Raw genomic sequence first — 23,800 nt, 5'->3', positions numbered from 1 at the left:
TTTATAAAATACAATTACTTATTGTCAGATACCAGATGACAAACATTCAACAGAACCAATTTAAGTGAATGAATGTAACTAAGTACATTTACTCAAGTACTGTAGTTAAGTACAAATTTGAGGCACCTGTACTTAACTTGAGTATTTCCATCTTCTGCTACTTTATACTTCCACTCAACATCATTTATTTGGTAACTTTAGTTAAAAAAATGCTGAAAATCAGATCTAATGATCAACCATGTTGATAATCGATCCACCCCATAGCATGTCATTTACTTTTACTTGTACTTTTGATACTTAAGTACAGCTGATATAAGATTATCAAGGCTTTTACTGAAGTACTATTCCTATGGTTGACTTGACTTTTACCAAAGTAATATTTTAACATGATGTCTTTACGTTCACTCAAGTTGGGTACACAACGCAACAATAAAATAGATTGATTTAAAAGATGGCCTGCTTTGGCTCGCATGCAAAGTAACTGCTAACTGCTAAGTTACAAATAAACGTAGTGGAGTAAAAAGTAGCAGAAATTGAGATAGTCAAGTGAAGTACAAGTACCTAAAGATTATGCTTGAGTAAACTAAGTACTTAGTTAGCAGTTGTGATGCCTAAAACCTAAATATTCAGCTGCCAGTATGTCAAATAATAGACCACATTTTTTTGTCGTAGGGTCCAGAATTACTGAGCAAGTATGTTGGAGAATCTGAGAGAGCCGTGAGAGAGGTACGTACATTTCGCTTCCCGTCCCCTCAAAGGGTCACATCAGTCTGTTGGTACTATTGTTCTGTTGACATAAAGTTATGCAAGCTGACATTCTTCTTAACCATCCAAACCAAAGTGCTGCACTTTGTAAACATTTTTAGCTGTTGATGGAATGAACAGATGACCTGACATCTAATTTGTGACATTAATGCCTGCTGTATTTCCTGTGTATGTTTGTGCATAGAGTGATTCATTGGTCCCGTTAAAGATTTGTCCTGTTTTCCTCTCTTCTATTGTTGCTTACACCTGCAGGTGTTTCGGAAGGCGAGGGCCGTCGCTCCCTCTATCGTCTTCTTTGACGAGATCGACGCTCTCGCCAGTGAAAGAGGAAGGTAGAGTGTGTTGCTTTTCCTAACACAATAGAAAGAGGTATAATTAGAAGGAAAGATGCAAATAGAACATTAAAAACACAGTTCTTGCACAGTTCTTGAATTTTCACTTCCTGTCTGAATGTACTATGGGTGATTGTTCACTGTTGACGGCGGCTACTATCCGCTGTTTGCTATTTTCAGCAATGTGGTCATTCATTGTCCGGTGGTGACAAATGCACAGTCATCACTGCGGTCTGCTTTAATTTACCAGCTCGTCTCACAAAGATTCACTTATGAATGGATGGAGCAAACATCCCAAAATGTCTGCATAGCTGCTCTATGAAAGCCAGCCACTCAGTTCCCATGGTTTCCTCTTAGACTTTTGTGGCTTTTCGCTACCGGCGAACACAGAACGCAGTCTTGTCCGGAGGTGCTTTAGTGGGATGGCACTGGGAACATCTGTCGCTTAAAGGAAAGAGGATGGGGGGCGGACAGAGGACACTGGCCGGAGGCGCACAAACACTTCATTGTGCCAGTCCGCGGCAGATGGGGAAGGCCAAATATGCTGCATGCTTCCTGGTAAACCAGTCGATGAAACTAAATGTTGCAGCAAGGAGCACAGAGAGGCCAACAGGCTGTCTCTATCACTTTTCTATATGTGGGCCCCCGGTCAGATGATTCAAATGTAGTACACTGCTAAGTATAATACATTTTGACGTCTTTGATTGAAGATCCTCTTATCATGAAATGTAGAATTATATGTCACAGTTTTATATACTATGATTTTGTATTTGTCTTATTTTAGAGTAGTCTTTAAAACAGTATCCACTTTGTAAGAAAACAAGGTTTGCTCATGAAATGAACCATATCTGAATACTGGTAAGTTGCTGATTCATGCGAACAGTAGCAACTCTTTAGTCAGCGCAGTATGTTGAGCTCAGCCCCCCTCCTCCTCTTAATGTTCAGTTTTCTGAATACACTCCCATTCTCCACCAAGCTGCAGCCGGCTGTCACCAATAACGCGGCACAGCGTGAGAGTTTGTCAGTTGGCTGCAGTGGACGTGGGGCTGGGCCCGTGCTCGAGGCCACTCGCCATTTAGAATAAAAAAATGCACTTAGTCCTGATCTATAAAGGTTATTTATTGGCCCTCACTTCCTGCCATGTTTAATCAATGAAGTGGCTCACCTACGCCGGCAAGAATTCAAAACTGTTGACACAACCAGACAGCCTCTGCGGTGTGGTGTGGTGTGGTGTGGTGTGGTGTGTGTGTGTGTGTGTGTGTGTGTGTGTGTATGTGTGTGAGTGTGTGTGTGTGCATGTGTGTGTGTGTGTGCGCGCATGTTTTCTTTTTCCTCTCGAGGCAGGAGATGAGAAGCACCTGTAAATCTGTCAGCCTACCTGCCACGAGTCCAAACTGGTGGAATGAAATGAAGAAGACAGAAAGAAAACAGGAAAGAGAGGCAAACCAGGAGAGACAAAAACAGGCAGCGAATGCAAGATAGAGGCACAGATAAAAAAAAAAAAAAAATGTTTTGCTGCAATAAAAATAAAGTGAGTACATTCCTGACGAAGAACCTAGAACAGAAAATGGAAGGTGATTATGAGTAATGACAGATGGATCACTGGATTTGAAAAGAACAATGAATAAAAAGAGTCAAATGTTTCAGCTCTTTCTCTCTCTGCCTGTCTCTGTCTTTCTCTCACTCCCTCATTGTCTCTTCTTTTCTTTTACCTTCATGCAGCCTTTCCTCATTTCCTTTCTAATTCTTTTTCTTTTCATGGCACCCTGTCTCCTTTTGTCTCTCCGTCTGTCACCCCAGTTTCTCTCACCTCCTTTATTTGTCCTGTCTTCCATATTTTTTAACTTCATAGTCTCTCCAATTTACCACTCTGTCCGCCATTCACTAATCCTAATCCCTCCTTCCTTCTCTCCCCACTATCTCCCTTCACCCAAACTTTCTCTCTCCCCCTCTCCCTCTCTCTCTCTCCCTTCATATCTCAGTGACAGAGCTCCTTTGTGTTCCTCTGTAGCCTTGTCTGTGCTAATGACGTCTGGCACTTCCGCTGGCCCTGTCAACAGAGACTGTGTGTGTGCGTGTGTGCGTGTGTGTGTGTGTGTGTGTGTGTGTGTGTGAGAGAGCTGAGAAGGGTGGCAATCTGCACTGCATTATGGAAAATAACCACCTTGTGACCCACTGACTAACACGCTGAGGAGTTTCTCAAAGGATAAAGCTGGAGATATTCTACATTATATTTGCTTTACAGATCTGACTTAAGATATAAATAATGTTGCCAAGGCCTGTTTTGTCTTATTCTTCAGTTCCGTAGAGCTCTGTTGATGTCCAAAAACTATTAAAAACACATCGGTGAGCCACATTGTTGCACTGGCTGACATGTTCCTTCATTATCATGCACACACTCATACACAGTAGGTTATAGATAGATAGATAGATAGATAGATGGATAGATGGATAGACACTGTAGATAGATACTGTAGATAGATAGTTGGGTAGATGGGTAGCTTTATTAATCCCCAAAAGGAAATTAGGTCATCATAACAGCAGGTACATTCAATTACAAATACAATGAAAATATAAGGGCAAATATTGTAGCAATAAGAAACAATAAAGTGCTAGATACACTATGCAAAAAAACACACCAGTTAGTACTATATACATTCAAGTAGTTATGAAGTTAGTTAGTTATGAGCCTTTTATTAATGAACATGAAATGTGTTGCTGTTTAGTTTGATTATTTCTTTAAAGATACGGATTTGAGTTGTCCTCGCCATTGATTCAGTCGTGCTACCACCTTTGCTCCCGGCTCAAAGTTGGAATTACAATGACCCCCATTCAGTCTTTGTACCTTTCCTACTTTTTTACCGCCATTCAGACAACAGTATCTGATCTATAATGATCTGACCAATAAAACATTTTAGTTTATAAACCCATAGACAATGCCTTGTCTTTGCCATATCATGACAATGAATCTGAACTTACCTGCTATCATTTGAAGTCAGGCAGTGGATCCAGTTATCACACATTGTGTTTTATTCAATTATATTATGACTTTAAATATTCTACATTGCGCAGAAAATACCTCATTCTGATCTCAGAGAATGGGAGCGTTGATATGATCCCGGAGTGCATTTACAAGCCCAAACAAGGTGACATATTTGCTGACGTTGTCTAAAGGAAAGCTGCTTTATTTCAGTGGTTTCTGGGGCCTTGTTTTGAGTTGCAGTTCAGGAGGACATCATTGGCAGGGAAGCTCACATTTGCTGCCAAAGCCTCTTCTTTCCCTTTTTTTTAATATCAAGAAGAATTGTGCTAATGAAAGAACCTGCAATCACAGTGCCAGTGGAACTATTCAGAAGTTCCCTCAAGGTATTCAGGAACTGGACGAGATTCCTCATTTTGTAATAAAAGCAAATATTCTTGATGAACGAGAAAAGTTTGAGGCATGTGATGTGTTGGACTCCTGAGAGTGTTGCTTCATATTGCTATCATCCGCTCAATCGTCCATCACAACATGATTGTCCCGTCACTCTCATTTCTTCCATTCGTCCATTTGTCTCTTTCTTTATTGCACTCTTATTCCCTTCATTTCTTACAGTACAGGCCGTCTGTCTGTCCTCCCACCAGTCAGTCCATCTACCTGTGATTAATCCTGTACACCATAAACTTTTTACTTTTTCCCAGTTTTTGTCTAATTTTCTGAAGTCCTTTTACCTCTCCGTCATCCATCCATCCACTCATCAGTCTCATCACTCTTTGCCTCTTTTTTCGATCCCGTCCACTCATCTATTATATGTTCTCATCCACCCCTTCAGCTCGTCGGGCTCCGGCGGTGTCGGCGACCGGGTCCTTGCTCAGCTCCTGACAGAGATGGACGGCATCGAGCAGCTCAGAGACGTCACTGTGCTGGCCGCCACCAACCGGCCCGACATGATCGATAAGGTAAACAGACGCCGGCGCTCTGTCTTTATCGCTCCTTCCTCCTCTTTGGTCCTTGATTGATAAGGTTTCGGGGATGTTGTGTGTTTGTGTCTCGTCTCCTCCTTTCTACCCCCTCCTCTGTTGTTCATGATTGATAAGGTTAAAGGTCGCTTGCTCCAGTCTGTCTTCGCCGACTCACTCTTCAGATATAGTCACCGTCTTGTTTTGGTGCAGTTGAATTAGATGCTGGAGCAGCCTTACACCTCGTTGGTTTTGGGTCCATCTGTTTCAATCGTGTTTGGAGTGGTTTAGTCTATGTAGTAGAGCTTTGGCTCATGTAGTTTGTTTGGCTAAATGGCGCCAAATAGCTTTCCAACAGATCGAATGGCTAAAAAGGGAATTGAAAAACATCTGTGAACTTTTCACATCTATTTTTTTTAGATTGCAGTGACTGGTTGTGTGTAATAATTAAGCTCACGCCAGTGAATAACTGCAACAGAGTTTCACTTCAAAAACAGTCCGTTTAAAACTGCAGGTGGGAGTTAAACATTTATCTCTTTGAAAATAAAGGTCTTACTGTCAGCCGCTTTATTCCCTTACCTTCCGTCCATTTTCTATATTCTACCCTTTTATCTCCTTCTCTTCCTCTTCCCATCTACAAAAGCTTTCTTTGGCCGCTTATCCACCCATCTCCGTCCTAATGAAATTTCCTGAGTGCTGATCAAAGACGGAGTCTGTGCCTTGTCAGAAAGGACACAGGAAAGGAGAATGTCGTTGTGCTTCATAAGCTCCTGCTCAAGCTGCCGTCTGTCTTTCTTCTGTTTTCTGTCTTTGGGTCTCCACTCCTACTTACTTTAGACCTACTTCATTATCTCTGATGCTGTCAGGAAGTGTTGATTATAGAGTAGCATATCGCTCATTTAGAGATTGTTATAAGAACAGCACCTAAACATATGGAGTGATTACTATTTAGGAGCTTTTCTTAGCTATTTAACTTAAATAGGAATTTTTAGGAATTTGTCATCTCTGGTGTTTTTTCTCTTGGTAATATTTTTGTCCAGCATGACTGTTGGTCATGAAAACATTTTGCTAATTTACTATAGTTAAAAGATTTGGGAAATACAAGTTCTGGCAAAAACACCATCTGTGCAACTTTTGTGTTTTGGATAATTTGTTTTAAATGCATGCACTCCCTGTCCTCACCAATAAGCATTTTAAAGTCAAAAGAAATGTGATCATTATTTTCTTAAGTCTTTAGTTAGGAGTCAAAGTGACAGTTTTAGAAACCAGGTTTCTTGTTGACATGATGTTCATGAGTGTCACAGTTTTGACTCACAGTGACCTTTGGATTCCAATCACTAAAATCAAAAGTGTCCGCATGTCTTAAGCAACCACTTCACTTTGTTGAACACTGGAAACTTTGTTTTTGATGAATATTGTAACTCCAATTTTCAGAAAGCCACCAGGAAGAAGTCTTTTTTATAATTTTCAAAATGCAAATAACCATTGTAAGAGTATGAAATTAATGATTTGTTGATCTTAACAAACCCAGATGTGAAGGCATAGCCGTCAGTGCTGAAAACAGTGAATTTGAAGCGTCATGACACACATAATGATGTTAAAGACATCAGAAAACTGCATAAAGCTACTTGAGGATATGTAAATGCACTGAGTGATAAGCACATCGATGCACACCACATACTACCCCTCCACAGAATAACAAATAAATACATATTTTGAGCTGTTGATTAACAATTTTCAATCACAAAACTTTGAAAAAAACTCAATTGGAATTTGGATTTTGTGTTAAATACATCACGTTTTCCTTTTCTTTTCATATCCATCCACCTTCCACTCCAATTCCCACTTATTTCTTTTTTTTTCACTTTATTTTTATACATAATAATCACATCTGCAGTACTACTACTACAGTCCACTACTTGGAGATACTCCTATGAGAAATCCCCCACACACAAATTTTGGGTAACCCCCTCCCCAATCCCTCCACCCCTGCTCCATTTCTAGCCCACTTGTGGAGAATTGATCCATCCCTGCGGTGGGGGAATGACAGCGACTTCCTCCGCCTCTGCAACTGGTTGCCGTCTCATTTCAAACTCCATTAGCAGTGTGGCAGCTAAGAAACAGCCTGAAAGTGTGTTTGCGTGTGTGTGTGTGTGTGTCAAAGAGAGAAAGAGATTCTGGAGACAAAACTGGAGAGAGAAAGAAACTCTTACAACAGTAGGTAGGTGGTTAAGCCCCTGGGTGGACAGATGGGAAACCCCAGGCCTCCCTCTCAGGAAGTGGTCTCCCGGGCAGCTGAGAAATCAGATTACCTCCTCCTTTCCACACCCCCCACATCCCACACGAGTCTGTGTGTGTGTGTGTGTGTGTGTGTGTGTGTGTGTGGGGTTGAAGACATTTGAATGAGGAACCCATGACAAACATTGGGAAAGGAAGCTGCCAAATGGACAGATAGCCCCCCCCATGTTCGCTCTCCACCCCTGATGGCTTTTAGCACCCTGCCCAGCTTTACTGTCTCACCGCTAGCACCGACGCATACTGACAGTTCACACCGGAGATGGGTGGGCATTTCCATACCAATGGCAGGATATGATGGGACAAATGTAGATTAATGGGACGCTCTGGTGTCAATGAAGTCATTGTCGACTGTTAGTGCAGCAGAGGAGGCTCCTGGGGGCCTCGGCTGTTTGATAGACAGGGTGGGAGGGATGGAGAAAGGAGGAGAGGGGAGAAAGTGACGTTTGCTTGCGTTTGAAAGGCGCAAGCCTGGTGTCCATCTTTCAACCAAAGCCACAAGACAGTGTGGATATCCGCTTCTTATCAGGTTTAAACAAGGCTGTTTTGAGTTGGGAAACTCTTTCTTTCTTTATATTCGATATATTGAGTAGAGTTAAACTGGAACCTTTTGATATTTTGGAAGCATTTTAGCAAGAATGTGTTGATTTCAATGAAATATTAAACATTGCTTATGTCAAAATCCATAAGCCAGAAATCAAAATTGTTTTTTACGCCTTAAACGTTTTGTTGTGCTGCAAATCATACTTTTAACAGCAATAATGTCGCAAGCAGCATTGAAAGAGTGGTAGGAAGCAGCTCACAGTGATGTCAAGACCTTTCCCTAATGTTTATATGTTAATATTAAGATTTAAATTTCGTGGAGCAATTTCAACCCAGGGTTGGTAGGTTATTCTAAGATATTTTTTTTTCCAATTTTGTAGAAAATCTCCATCCAGTATCTGTGGCTGTTGCAGGCCCCTGAAAAGCCCATCTAATAATTTTTCTCTGCCCATGTGAAGAAGAACTTCTCGTTCATGTTATGTTTCAGTGTCAAAGCTGTTAGTTTCTCTTTGAAGAACGTGTTTCTTTTCTCATCTCATCTAGACTCTCCGGCATTTTATAAATAGAAACTAAAGAGGCCCAAAGTCGTAACAATACTGAAGCTTGTCTTTTATAACTAAGACATCCTGTCCTTTTGCACATGCACAAAGTCCTCCAACTTCCTCTGGCCTTTGTATTCCATCCATGAGAAACAAGACCAGATATGCAACAACATATACACATAATGTGACTAATGTAGCTGAATCACATCCTAACAAATGGATGACAAAAAAGATTTTTCACACAAAGCACACAGAGTCCCTCTGCTTCCTCTGGCTTTTATATCACAACTGTGATAAGTGTAATTTAACTGCAGACGAACCACAGCGATCTGGTCTTGTGCCGAACCCATAAACACATATCTCCCTTTTTGGATATCAAATTGCATAAAGTAACCAGAGGTGGAAGAAGAACTCACATCTTGTACTTCAGTAAAAGTTGTAATACCACAATGTAGAGATACTAAGTTAAAATAAAAAGTCATGTAATCAGAAATGTACTTGAAGTCTATTTTGATCCTGAAACTTTTCAACTCAAGTACCAAAAGTGAACTTGATCTATAACATTAATCATAATTTATTTGGTTTATTATGAATCTGAATCTGCAGAGTAACTTAAGCTACAGAACAAAGTAGAAATATGAGTAAGTACAATATTTTCTTCTGAAATGGATCTAAAGTGCAGCACTTGAGTAAATGTACTTTGTTACTTTCCACTACGAGTCTCAAAATAGCCAGTGTAAAGTAGGTTAGTCCGTCCCTCTGCATGATGACATGTCGCCAAACAACCCCCCTAACACCTCCTGCTGCCCCCGCCACCTTAAAAAAACTTCTCCCACTTCCTCTTTCCTTTGTATTGCGCCAATCACCCGAGCCCACCTCTGACCTGCTGAGACTCAGCTGTGGTGATTGATTAGCGCCACCAGGAATATTTATCCAGCCTGTTCAGTTGGAAGAACCCCCTGTCACTGTGTTTGTCGAGCAGCTGTCAATGTAGCTGATTGTACACAAACTCGCACACTCAAACAAGTTGTCCCTTTAACCATTTGTAGTTTGTCTAAAGCCACAATTCGACACATTGACATGATTTTTCTCCTCTAGTTAGCTGGTGTTGTTAATCCACTGGTGGCTTGATCCAGAGGAAAGATAGCGTTGGCTTGTTGTTTCACTGAAAGGCTAATTTGTTTACCCTAATGTGCAGCAAGCTCATCCATGCTATCAGGAGGCTGGGGTGCTTACAGTGGAGAAAGATTACAAGCAGATGGGTCTTTGTTCGGGACCAGAAGTTCCCAACTGTGCTCTTATCAGATCGAGGGCCGAAAACAAAACAGGGGCAATAGAATTAGAGTTGAAAGGACAGTGTGTCTATCCTGATACTCTAGGAACAATTGACATAGCTGCATTTTACAGCTGTCAGTTGAGGGGAGGCTCTTAGGCTTTCTCCGGATTTTTTTCCCCTTCACTTTGACAGTTGTGATATTATGTTCAACATATACTTATATTCAGGGATGTAAGTTACGATGTATCATGCCAAAATATTAAGATAGATGACAATATCGCCTCATGGAAAGATGACATGTAGCCTCATTAAAATCCCTCTCTTGCCCTTTTCGCCCCAAATATTGCCAAACTGGCAAGCTTGTTTTTTTCTTAGAAACAAAGTCCTCTATGTCTGTTTGTTAAGCACTGTCACGACAGCTCTGCATGCATTTTCTTTTCAAAATAAAAGCCAGAATATGCAGTAACAGCTGTTAGATATTTAATACTGTGAAAAGAAATTGCAAATTACTGCAAATATTGCAATGTCCGATATCTGATATATGTCATGTAAATGATAAAAAGCAGAAAAACTAACAAATGGTAGCATGCTAACATGCTAAACTAAACTAATGAATACAGTTAACGTTATACCTGCTTGACATCAGCATGTTAGCCTTGTAAATATGCACACAGCATTTGGCTCAAAGTACTGCTCTGGCAAAGTAAATCCTCACAGAGCTGCTAGCTCAGGTGAAGCATCTTAATTTCGTTGCTTATTAATAAAAAGTCTAAATAAACTGCCAAAGTTTGTTCGCAAGCACTTTCTCATACTGACTATATGATAACTTAAAAATTCACATATATAGTTAAATTCACAAATATCCTCCTAAGTTTGCTAGATCACGCGCTTGTCCGCTACTCATTAAGTGACTTTCAGTAGGCTGTTTTTACTAAAAAAAACATAAATACTTTCAAACTATAATTTTACTCATAAGTCACAACATGCACAGTTCCACAAGCACTTACACATTTCCTCTGTTCCTGTCTAGCTGACTGTGTTGTGGGTGTAACTTTGCCAAAGAGCTGTTCTGTTTCATCAACAGCTCTGCGGGTGTGTTACTAAGATAGAATAATGATGACAAATATATTGTTGTAAAACTTTCCTTCCTGACATCTAAATACTGTTTGCCAGATGTTTGCTGTCAAACACTGCAGTCAGCTTTGCTGTACTTATCTGCTTAATTAGAAATTGCAAAATTGGGTGTAAAACTGAATTGGAAGCAGGGTCAAGTGAAGTTCACTGCATAGAGAAGTGAGAATAAATAGTTTCAGAAGTACTACACAAAGGCTGAGCCATTGTTTTTGCTGGAGTGTGATGAGTTGTCTTATCTTCCAGCAGTTCAGAATGTCTTGTCTATCCACTCATGCTCTTGTTTAAGGTTTTCGCCTTCTTCATGTTCGAGGCTCCTCCCTCTGAAAATCAGCCCCCCTGTGCTGTAGTGAGGCTACTGAACAGGAGATGGTGCCAAACTTGACATGGGTCAGTTCATTTGACAATTATATTCAAAACTGACAATTCCTGCAGATTAGAAACTTGCCAGAATACATGCAAATGCTCCAAAAAATAGTTCAGCACTGTTCATTTGTTGCTCAGTAAATAAAGTAGGGAAACACTGTCCTCAGTGGTAATACAACCTCTGAAACACGAGGCCTTGGGAGATATTTTAGGGGCCTTCACAGGGTTGTGGTCTAACAAATACTTCCAGTCACACAAGCTAGAAAATGCAATTTTTATTTCATGGTCACTATTATAATTGTATGTCATGCTGGTTTTCACAGAGTTATTCTAAGACCCACAAAAGTCAGCATGTATATATTTGAACTGAACACATATGACAACAGTGCATCTCGCTCTCCTCTTCTTCTTCCACCTTCTTCAAATGAAGTTTATACCCAACATAGCTGACCAACAGTCCAACAGTCCAAAAATGATCAGTTTTGAGATCTAAAATTGAGAAATGCAGCAAATCAACACATTTAAAAAGTTTTTAAAAAGTTTTCATTGATAAATTCCTTTAATGATAAATTGAGTTAATTCTTGACCTTGGAAACAACAGCTGTCCTGTCCGTGACATGTCTGTCCTTTTTGAATAATTGATTACTTGATTATTCGTATCGCCACTAGTGGTAAACACGAGTAACTCCAAGTAGGTTAGGTTAAGTAAGGTTACTTTACAAAGAAAACTAAGCTAATGCGAACCATAAAATGTGTGCCACTAATGTATGTTATGCTTTTGTTTGTGTGTACTGGGTTTGTTGTTGCTGACCTCCTAATTCCTCCATCCATAAAGACTGTACAATATGACTTCAGTGAAGAAAGCCTCGCATGAACACTCAATTCAACAAACAATTCGGTCCTTTTATTCGGCCTCACACAAGGGCATCGGAGGATCCGCGCAGTTTCGCCCCATGAATACCTTTTGTTTTGCCTTTTTTTTTGGCACAAACCTCCACCTGAGCCATGCCTCCACTCAACAGGAAACAACCCTTTAGCGAAAAGAGCGGCTATAAGCCAGCCAGTCAAAACAGGCCATATTTTATTTTGTGTTGGACTGACGTTATCATCTCCCAAGCTTTGCTCTCCTCTCGTGACGAGCCAAGCATGATGGAATCTCTATTGGTGCTGTCTTAAAGGATTAGAGCTTATTCACTGTTTTTTCCTGACTGCACAGTTCTGAATAGGCCCCCGCTGCCGCAGTACAGGGTGTCCTGCTGGAGCTGAGCTGAGCTGTCAATATTATCCACACTGTAGCTTTTAGTGTCTCTCTGCTAAAATTCTCTGTTCTTTTTAACCGTTTTCATCCAGAGGTATTAACCAGCAGCTACAGTTTTGATATGAATCTTCTTTTTTTTTTCTTTTTTTTTTTTTTCGCTGACACCATCCTGTTCTGAGAGTATTTCCTGCCAAGGTTGTGTCTCTAAAATGCAGTAGGGAGAGTGAGAGTTTTGGCTTGTGGCTTAGTGAAGCTACAGTGGCAAAAGAAAACAAAAAGTGTGTGTGTGTGTGTGTGTCTTTGCAAGCAAGTAACGGGATACCACCTAGGGATGGATGAGCTCTGGGAAGCTGTGTGCATGTGTGTGTGTGTGTGTGTGTTTGTGTGTGTTTGTGAGCATTGGGGGAGCAGGATCCCCAGGCAAGTATCAAACTTCAAGGGCTGTATTAGTATCGGCTTACACATGTGTGCATCCACGAATACCACCAGAGAAAGCTTCCAGAAGAAAACCTGCGAGACCAGACTGACTCTGGTTAGCCGGACACATGCAGAGTTAGTTCAGTAGGAGAAACCGAGCAGTTTTCCACAATGAAGGGAATTCCTATTCTGATGTACATTAGGAAAGCAGTCAGGAAAGTGTCAGACATGCATATTATAAAAAAAGGGAGGAAATGAGGGCCCTTTGTGCTCTGCTACCTGGCAGACATCTCCAGCATGTGTCGTCTTGCCTCTTGGCAAGACGAGACCACCGGCGCCCTTGGAATGCTCTCAGTTCAGGAAATCTCGTTTATACCACCCCCACCTCCCCACCCCCCATGCAGTACTGCTGGAGAGCCTGTATATTTTCCTCTTTTTATGTCTCAGCGTCTTGCTCTGTATTCCTTTGTATCTCTTTTTATTTTTCTATCTTCGTCCAATGACAGAGGTTCTTTTGTGCTGTTAGACAACCTCAAAGTGAGACCCAGTGTCTTTCTTTAAGAGTTTGCCCACAGTGTTTGCTCATACTGTCCACGTTAACGCATGCACACTGGCTGGCTCTCCTTTGTTTTTTCTCTTCTAGCAACATTATTTACTTTCTTTGTCGGCCGTAAGTTTTATAAGGTCAAACGAAAACACACCTCACGTTGAAGACTTTTTCACTCGCAATCCTGTTCTCATTACAGCCTGTGAGCCGCGTGTGGTGAAAGGCTGTTAATTATGGAGCTGGTCAAAACCAACGTGCACCAAACAACACGGCAACAACCAGGAGTAGTCTGTTAAAAACAGTGGCATAAATTTAAACTGGTCGTATCACAATCGGTGGGGGTACAGGAGGGATGTCTATGACGCTCCAGAGCATGTGTGATTGACAGTAGAGAAGGTAAAAGTGAGGGCGGATTGTCCACTAGTTAATCAATCGCAGATGGCGTTTCTCTCTCAGACAGATTAAAAAAAAAAAATGTATGTACTTAAGCGACCTGGGCAGATCATCAAAGTAGAATATCTGCGTGGGAAACACTATTGTGTCTTAAGTGCTGCTGCATCATATTCTACCTCACACCTCTATACATACTCCTACGATGAGACCAAGTGTAACCTACTGTGGCGTCGCCCTGTGGTTTGTGTATCACTGTTTTGATGCTGCAAGTTTGGCATCATTGCAGTTGATTGATTGATTGATTGATTGATACACTCAATATATTGGGACAAGAGGGCGGAGCTAGGGAGAATACTATGTAGATTTCACAGAGAAGCGGTGCAAACACCATGATAGTGACCTGCCAGTCACAAGTTAACCATGTCCAAAATCATAGCTTGCTTTATTGTCTATTTTACTCAAAATGGGACCCAACCTTCCAAAATTAACATCTTGCCCTATTGAAGAAGACCTAAAACCAGCAGTGGAGACAATGAACTCAGTAGAAAACTGTTTACCGTTTACTGTTTAAATCAAGTTAGAAGTAGGGCCATTTTCTCATAAGCTGAAATAAAGTCAGATTTCTTTTAAGAACGTCTAGAGACTTGTCTCTGTTCTTCATGAGAGGCAATATCTTTCAGCATGCCCACTGCAATAGCAAATCAAATATTTGAAAACACACAATTGCTAGTAGATTACATAACTGTAACATGAACACTAGGTTTCTACAGTTCGCCTTGTGATGAGAACTGCCCCCATAATAACTGTCCAGAGTTGTAAAATCCTGTCTGAGTATTTTAAACCCCTCTGCAATGTTTCAGCCTCTGATAAGCTTTTTTAAAAGTCATGGATCTGTTACTTACACTCACCCTGGATTGTATTTCATGTCTCACTGGTACCTGAATGAACACGCCTCCACCTAAATACAAAGGGAACATACAGAGCAGAAAGGAAATGGAAAGTATGTCAAAACTTGAAGGGAATCAATTGCCTCAATGATGTTATAGAATATTCTGACATCAATATGATTTTATCTTTAAAACAAATCTTTATCACAAGTATAACATTTATATCTACTGATTGATAGGATGATACTTGTGCCACCTGAAGAGACATTAAACAGCCTGCCTGGGCTCTAGTCTATGTAAAAACCAGGGAGTAGGAGGGAATCATCATTCACCACAATCAGGATACAGTCAGACCCACATACAATATAAAAACTGGTAGGGGGCCACCTGGAGGGGGTGCAACAAATAATACCCCCTTTGTATGTTCCAAATATCCCCTGCTGAAGCTCCCTGAGCTCTCTGCTCTGGGATCCCAACACCACTTTAAGAGCTGCTTACAAGTGGGTAAGGTGTAAGTTTTGGGGGGGATTTGAAATGGGAGTAGGAGGAAGAGGGGGGTAAGGTAATGTCGCAAAGGGAGCTACAGTGTGTTCCTGTGATAAAAAGCAGGTTTGTGCTGCCTTTTTTGGTCACTTCAACAAGGTCCAGTGCAAGTTTGGAAAATAGCTAAACATAAAAATGGCTAAATAAGTGGACTATAGGCAATTATTATGTATATGCTGCAGTCATTTCAGAGGAGCACTGGTCAGGCCAGGGTAAAAACGGTATCCCAATGTATATTCTTTGCTGACCTCAGTTATCTTCGTCAAGATTTAGATTTTTCCCCAGTGCTACCGGGGTAAAATCAGCAGGCACCACGCACACAGTTCTAGTTTTGTGCGAGCCTTTATTCGGTTCAAACCACTCAACACAAAATAATACAACTGAAAGGGTCCAATTGCGTCCCATGCATCTCGGGTGTCGCCGTCTGCAGCTTCTCTCAACTGCTCTCCCCTGCATCTCTCATCTGAGGTCCAGCACACTAATGGATTTAAAGGGAGACCGTGATTAACAAACAGGAGCCAGCTTTGCCAATCAGTCACCTAGCGCTGCTCACCTGAGCCCTCTCCACCTCTCTCTCTCTCCCGCGGCCGCACCTCAACCACGCTCACCTCCACATGACTCCACCGCCCGATTTAGGCCGGTGAAGCCCCTGGAGGGGAGTGTGGTCCGAATAGAGGACGAACGGCCGCTCCAGCAGGTAGTATCGCAGAGCACCCACCGGATAGCCAAGCACTTCTTTTCAATGGACCGTGAACCTCTAGGTCAGCTTCCAGCTGGTGTAAAGCACCGGGGGGGTCGACCTGCACCTGCTGAGACAAAACAACCCCCAGCCCCCTGTTCGACGTATCAGTCTGCAGGAGAAAAGGGAGAGGGAAGTTAGGTGTGTAGAGAAGGGGCTCTCCACAGAGGGCCCCCGTTTGACCTTCTCAAATGGCAGTTGGCATAGCTCCGTCCACTGGACAGGATCTGAGGCGCTCTTCCGGGTGAGGTCAGGTCTGCAAAACATGGAATGAACCGCTGAAAGTAGCCAGCCAGCCCCAAGAACTGCCTCACCTCTTTTTTTGTCTTGGGTCTCGGGCAGGCAGCAGTCGTAGCTGTCTTATGGACCTAAGGACTCACCTGCCCGCCACCAAGGCGGTAAGTGTCTGGGCCACCCGCACCTCCAGCGCTCCTGCCCCAGCGCTTGAGGAGCCCCCTGTGGGTCGAGAGCAGCACCGGTAGCGGCTTGAGCCTGGGATGGAGAGAAAACAGAGGGAGGATTAGCGCGGGGCAAAAAGGAGGGCCGAGTGACCAGTTAAACTTCCTTGACGTATGTTTAAACCATTGCTGGTTTGAGAAATTGGGACCACTTAACTGTTTAAGGACCGTGTAAGTGACCATTCCCAACATCATTATGTAATTTGGGCTATTGTGACAATCATTGACTTTTTTTGCGCTTCATTTTGATACAAGCTGAAACACTGGTAACTGGAAAATGAATAGCAACACGTGCTCTTCTACCCTTTGCCTTTGCTTCTGTCCTACGAGAAAATGAAGCAATAAGAAGACACGTGAGCTGGCTTGTCTTCTTTGAGAAATGCATCGGTTCATGATTTTAAGGAGCACCTTTTATGATAGTTACAGCAGCACCTCTGAGGTCATGGAGAGATGCAACAACAAAGTGAGACTGAAACATGTCTGAGGTCTTTGAGACCCTGCGGCCCTGCTGCAAGGACTTGGCAGATGCATCGGAAAGAGGATGACGGCCCAGTGTCACTTCATTTCCTCTTTCACAGGCTCTGCATGATGAATGACCGTGTGAAAGGCAGCTGCTTCATAGGTTTGGGATTGCATCTCTGCGTGTATTTGTGTCTTGGTTTTTGCAGAAAAAGGTTACCAGGGCTTCTTTTTTCCTCCTCTCGCATGTCATCTCTGAAGTCAAAGTAATTTATGGCTGTCAGGAAGTTCCCAGAGGCGCTCTCATGCCCGAAAAAACCTTGACATGTATTTCTTGTGTCAAAAGGCCATGGGGAGGTCCCATCCTAGATCCTGTTGCCTGAGAAATGAAAGCATTTCAGAGGTTGCCTGGTCCACTGTCCTCCAGGCCAGACCCCAGAACTAATCTCTTTCATCTCCTCTTCTTGCTGGCGGGAGGGGGGGGAGGCGGGTCTCATCGTCCTCTTCCTCCCCCTCCTCATCCTCTGAGATCTTTGCTTCTGTCAAGCAAATCGCCTCAGGGAAATGTGGCTGTGCCCTCCTTCTTTATCACACTTCTCTCTTTGCTATGTAACTCCACTGATCCCTACATTCTCGCTCCCTCCACTAAGCCTTTCCCCTTGCTCCCTCCCTCCTTCCCTTCCCTTCCCCTCCCCTCTTCTCTCCCTCCCTGGGCCTCTGAGCTGGACTTCCATCCCTTTGGCTTTCTCCTCTTCCTTCCTTCCTCAGTTCCTCCACTAATAGCTCCCTTGTTCCTGACTAGTCAGGGCTGCCAGTTGAGCGGTCATTCGTGGAAGATTCATTCGCAGCACGGTAATTGTAAACAGACAGAGAGAGGGGACGTTTGAGCATTAAACCTACTGGTCACACAAAGACAGAAAACAGGATGGAGGAACTCTCTTCTCTGTTTTTTTTCTTTTCTTATCACTGTCTCCCTCCTCCTTTTCATCTCTCTTCCATATCTCCATCATCTTTATTACTTTTCCGGTTGATAATCTTTCCTCCTTCTCCGCCTCCCTTATTTTATGCCCCTCATAAGTCAAGCACTTCTTACATCCTTGGGCGACCTGTGTCTTACTTCACCGCTAAATGTTGCATGGAATTACGTTACGCCCTCAAATGCTTAATAGAGCCTAACTACACGCTAGCTATGTTGTTTTGCTTTGCTGAAATTGAGTCACATGTTTGTTGTGTTTTGCATCTCGTCTAAGCTCCAGGGAGATACATGCACACAACCACACGGATGAAACGAACACAGATTTCCATAGACACCACTGAAACTGAAAACACTCTCTGACACACAGTTGGGATCCTTTTAGCTGATGTGGACAAATTAGTTAACACAACTTCAGTCCTGTATTTTGAGAAAACCTTGTTAGACTATCATCTTGTCGGACTTTTATCTTATTATGGGCATCCAGCTGATGTGCTTCCCGTAGAAGTTTCCAGTAAACCTCTATTCTATTGGCAAATAATGGATGCATTTACACGACTACATTGTATGCAATCAGATTGTGTTGTAAGTCTCTCTAGACTGTCTGGGACAACGTTGATGTGCAACAAGGACCTTTTGACTAGTTATGAAACAGGCTCACTTTCATACTGATGCTTCTGTATGACCTACATTTGCAAGCAAGGCAATAAGATTGGCTATTTCTATAAAACTATTTCAGTTATTTATAATGCTCGTCAGCGCGTTGAATTCCCACTTATTCTGGCCAGGATAAGTTATAAAACCAAAACTATTCATCATGCTGAAGTGCTAAGGGTGAATTGATGAGTATTAAAGTCTGAGGAAAGAGGTCTCTTATATGTGTCTATTTCTCATAATCTACCATACCAATAATAAGTAATAAAGGGTGCAGATGACACAGCAGAACGCATAACAGTTCATGTAAAATTACTCCTACATGCATTGAGTAGATCTGTAAAGTTTGCCTAAAAAGTGAACAAAAACCCACATATCACATTCCAGTAATTGTGGTTATTTGATGTCACACATTGTTCTAAGTTTAAGCCACTTGGGGTGCAGGCTGGGCCTCTTCACTGCTGTGTGGAGAATGTGATTTCTGTGCAGGAGTACATTTCTTCATGTTGCCCCAGTAACAATGAAATGTTGGCTGATGGAAACAGTAAACATGAGAGAGGATGACACAGGGAATGTGTGTGTGTGTAAGTGAGAATCCAGTGGTGCCGGGCAACCAGACCTGTCCCTGACCTCGATGTTTGCTCCTTGAAGCCTGTCCTGTGAGCCGTCAGCAGCCAACCAGTCGATGGTTCCTCTCTTCTCCCTACTTTTATCTCCTTTTCCTCTGTTCTTGTTTTCTGATTCAGTATTTTTTCCCTTTCCCTTTCCCACACTTATCTCTCCGGCATACTCAAAGTCCAGCAGAAAGGTGTTTGGGAAAAAAAGAATTCAGTGGTGTTATCAAACCAAGCGTGTTTTGCAACCCAGCAGTGCATCCCATCTTGTCTCCAACAGTTTTGCATCAACTTCCCAGCTGTTTCGTTTCTGCTTTTTTCTCATCCAAACCCAAGCCAACACATCTCACAACGGAGAGATGTCACTCATTGGCTTACCTGCATACCCATACCATGCTCTCACACCTTGAATGGAAAGCTACATGGCAGTGTTTACTCATCCGCGCCCCTGACACAAAACCACTAAAAGACCACGTATTTGGCTATAAACATACCACAGTAGGCTTTAGCTTTGTGATCTCCTGTGTGTTTTCACTCACAGTAAGCTTTTGTTGCGTGCAATAAGCGTGACTCAGTTGTTAGGTCATGGGTAAACATTTGAGTTCAGATAATGCACTTTCCACAAGCCATTATAAAGAGTATTTATAGGCAAAAACACGACTTCTGCATGAATTGGACATTATTTAGTCTCACAAAAGTAGAGGGAGGAAGTACTGAAGTAATGAGTTGCCTCTAATGCTTTTCTATCACATCATTATAAATCAAAATAAGTATCTGTCTCTGGGTTTTTTATTTTGTGGGTCTGACCTTTGACCTCACTTCCCTGGGTGTTGGTAATCAAGGAATTTCAGCTTGCTATTCGGTCTAAGTCTTTAAAAGATGATATGCCAAGAATGTAAGTGCAGTGTGTATTGCCTGAACCCAAATTATTTCCTAATTTTTCCACATTCTCAGAACAACTTATGCTCAAGACAAAATACAACACAAGGCTTTCCCTCTGGTTGGTCCCACATCCGTACAGATTTATTTTCTTTAGACAAAAATGGGGGATACTAAGAAAAGAACGAAGCTGTTTCTCTGCATGGGTTTGCCTGTGCTGCCCTTGAAAACGTTCATTTTGTGCCTTGATTACGGTGTAAGGTTTCTCTCAGGACAAACAAAGCATACTAAATGCAGCACGGCCAATTGGTCCAATCCCGAATTAAGGCGGAGGGAAGCTGAGAGAAACCAATTAGGAGACGGAAGCCACTAATTAAAAGCTGCATGCTCTACAGATTGCATCAATTTTATTTTCTTTAGCAATGGCCAGGGCCATAATTTTAGAGCTTGCTTGTACGCCAGTGCACATTCCAAGACAGCTGCCTTCTGTGTTTGGAAAGTCCTTGTGCACAGAGGCAGCACTGTCTGTCTACCCTTCTCCCTTGTTGGTAGTTTGGAATGAGGAAAACAAAAAAAGCACAAACTGAGTAAATTTGGAAAAATCCTGGAGACTTCCACATCATTCAGAAGAGACGAGAAACCATTCATTAGACGTTTCCAACAAGAGTGTGTTTGCAGAAATGTTTCCCCTTCCTGGATTAGATTCCGTGGACTGCTGCCAATACATTTTGTGTGTTGTGAATCGGAGATTGCATTATGCTCGAGTGGTTTGGGTGGTTAACCAATACGCTTGGTTTGGAAGGCTTCAGGGAAACGTTGAGCACCTGAGGAAAGCCACAGGGTTGCTCTGAACAGTGGGCTCACAAAAGACCTGGGCTTGTATTCGCGAAATACTTCCAGAGTAATGGTGTTCATTTGGCATAGTGACCCAGAGCACTTGTCTTTGTTCTCTTATTGTAAAATGAGGATATACAAGGCATTTTCCCTTATTTTGTTTTGTGGTTAAAGTGGCCGGGCAGCAATCCCAGAAATAGGCAACAAAGTGAGCCAAAGAATCACAAAACTATTCAAATATTTCCCTTGCAATGTTGCTATGTGATTAAAGCGACGCTGTGGACATTGTTTCCTGAGTGAAAAGTTGAAGTCTGTGATATAAAAAATCTTTTCAGGATAGCCTTTGAAAAAATAGACCTGGGCTTGTTTTACATAAAGCTGAACTTCCTGATTCTATTTCTTGCTCATTGTTTTACAGGTGATTACCTAACACCTCTTGCATATTTTTCAGCTCAAGCTGTTGTGTAACTGGTGTACATGCCACACACACACACTTGATGATATCTATTTTGGGAATCTAATTGAATATCCTCTAGTTGTATTGATATCTTTAGCCATTGAAGATGTATTACAACATTTGAAACAAGTCAGTTTTTGTGATGCACGAGATGTCACAGCAAGGAGACAACATCAAATACACAACAGACAGACACTTTATGTATGACCCTGTGATCCTGGGGCACCAGATGCACGAGCAGTTGTCCCATTTTGTTGCAATACACAAGTGCGTCCTGAGCCCTCCTGTCATTGCTTCCTTCCCAGCAGCTACTGCTGGGACCCTCCAAGGAGGATAAAGCCCCCAGCCCCGCCACCACCCTAGCCCTTTACTCAAATGATGGAGAGAAAAGAAAAACAAGAGAGGAAATAACTTAGACCTTGTCTATTCCCTTCCATTACACCTAATGGTTTTTCCAGACCTTGAACGTTGAAGGCTGACCTTTCCTCTGGAATAGGATTTTCCCTGTACCCTACAACTTGGACATCAGGAAATGTACAAAACAGGATAGCACAGCACAACATATTTCTTGCGTTAGTTTTTTTTTTTTTTTTTGGAGACAAAAAAACTTGAGAATCCAGTGACATCAGCAGCCAAGGCTGCAGTGTTTTTCATTTTTTGTTTCCTTCTGTAGCCTTGTCTGCAAGATATCCATATATAAATCCACAGTAGCTCTTCATAAATTAATTGCTGTACCATACCAAAACCATACGCAGTGACAGCCTCAACTTCTATATTTTAGTTTGCGGAAGACCCTTAACCAGTGTTGTTAAAAGTATCCAAAAGTCATTATTTAGTAAAAGGTGAAGATATCATGTTAAAAATATAACCTTTAGTAAAAGTGAAAGTCACTTTTAGAAAAAGAACTTGACTAAAAGTCTTTGTATCTGATATGAAATGCAATAAATGTACTTAAGTATCAAAAATACAAGTAAAGTAAATTCTACATATCTTTTCATGTATATTTATACTGTATGCATGGATCCACTAATTACTGGATTGGATAGTCAGCATATTTTACCTTTTTGACGTTAGATGCAGATCCGAAACGTTTTCTTGCACTCTTTAACAATGTGAAATAGGACATTTTTTTTTACATTTTCATGTATTGCTCAGGGAATAATGCGTGGATAAGATAAAAAAAAAAATCAAGCATATTTAAGTGGCTGGTATCTGTGAGTCAGAACCAAAGGAGACTGTTGGGTCTTGGCAGAGGTATGTGCTCTACTGTGTACTAGCTTACAACTCGGTGATACCAGTGATAGTTGTGGGAGAATCACATTGGGTTTGTTTGTCCACTTGTCCCATTCTTGTGAACGCGTTATCTCGAGAATGCCCAAAGGAAATGTCTTCAGATTTGGCACAAATGTCCACTTGGACTCAAGAATGAACTGATTATAATTTGGTGGTCAAAGGTCAAAGGTCACTGCATAGCAGTCATAGCAGAATATTCATATGATCGTTATGACAGAATTTTACATGATTGTCCGATTGGATTAAATGATGAAGTTATCTCAATTGACATTCAAAAGGTCAAAGATCCACTTCACTGTGACAAAAAAAACTGTCCTGGCCATATTCAGTTGCATGCCACAACTCATGAACAGCAGCTTGATTGGTGTCAGGAGACATATTTAGTAAAAACTTTGCTACATTAGCTCTGATGGAGTGTGCAATTGGCAAAGTAACTACTACCCAAAGTTATCAAAGAAACGTGGGTGGGTAAAAAGTACAATAATTGTCTCCAGAACATGTTGAAGTGGAAGTATAAAGTAGCAGAAAGTCACAATACTGAGGTGAATTACAAGTACCTCAAAATGATACCTACGGTACTGTACACAGTTCACAAAATCAGTCCTTACTTTTAGGCTTATGTTTTCTGTTCATTTTATTGATTTGTTAATGACGATTGTTGGGTGTGACCCTTGACTTTTCTTTTTCAGGAAAGCAATGTTACAAACAAACCCAAAGCAAGCAAACAGGCCTTGTTGTTTCCAAAGGAGCCAACTGTCCCCAAGTCGGATGTGATTTGCATGTTGAAACAGCCAGGGCTAACGGTTCCTGAGCCCCTCTGTAATTAGTGGGCAGAAGGCCTTATTTGCCTTTCAGGCCAGTATGGGCTTTGCCACATGGTTTAGGGTAGGAGCGCTGCTGAAAGCTATTGACACAGCAGTGACTGTGTCCTTTTTTCCTTCGTTATAGTCACAGTAACCCATTGATGAGTTGCACAGTTCAAAATACATTCTTTGGCAGTTTGTAACATGCAACCTTTTGGGAATTGTACCAACTTTTCTGGCACTATATTCTGTCTTTGGAAGAGTGCCCTGCTTTTCTTTTGAGTTATGGATTCCTAATTAAAAACGTAAGCTTTAGGACTGTATTCTTGGTATGAACAACCACCCTTCCCCCAATTATTTATTAGCTTGACTTTGTCCAACAAAGGACAAAGAGAATCAGTCA

General features: G+C 41.8%; 1 protein-coding gene across 1 annotated transcript in view; it reads left to right on the top strand.

Annotated features, from left to right (window-relative positions):
* The window catches only part of afg2a (AAA ATPase AFG2A), a 119,160-nt gene that overhangs the window by 32,774 nt on the left and 62,586 nt on the right, over positions 1-23,800 (top strand). The window contains exons 13-15 of the mRNA XM_030396667.1: positions 673-726; positions 1,018-1,097; positions 4,910-5,036. Of these exons, the coding sequence (XP_030252527.1) occupies positions 673-726; positions 1,018-1,097; positions 4,910-5,036 (261 nt within the window). The remainder of the gene's footprint in view (positions 1-672; positions 727-1,017; positions 1,098-4,909; positions 5,037-23,800) is intronic.

Source organism: Sparus aurata, chromosome 18, assembly GCF_900880675.1.
Source record: "Sparus aurata chromosome 18, fSpaAur1.1, whole genome shotgun sequence".
NCBI classification, from domain to species: domain Eukaryota; kingdom Metazoa; phylum Chordata; class Actinopteri; order Spariformes; family Sparidae; genus Sparus; species Sparus aurata.
Note: the sequence above shows the minus strand (reverse complement) of the source record. Positions and strands in the feature narration are given on the sequence as shown.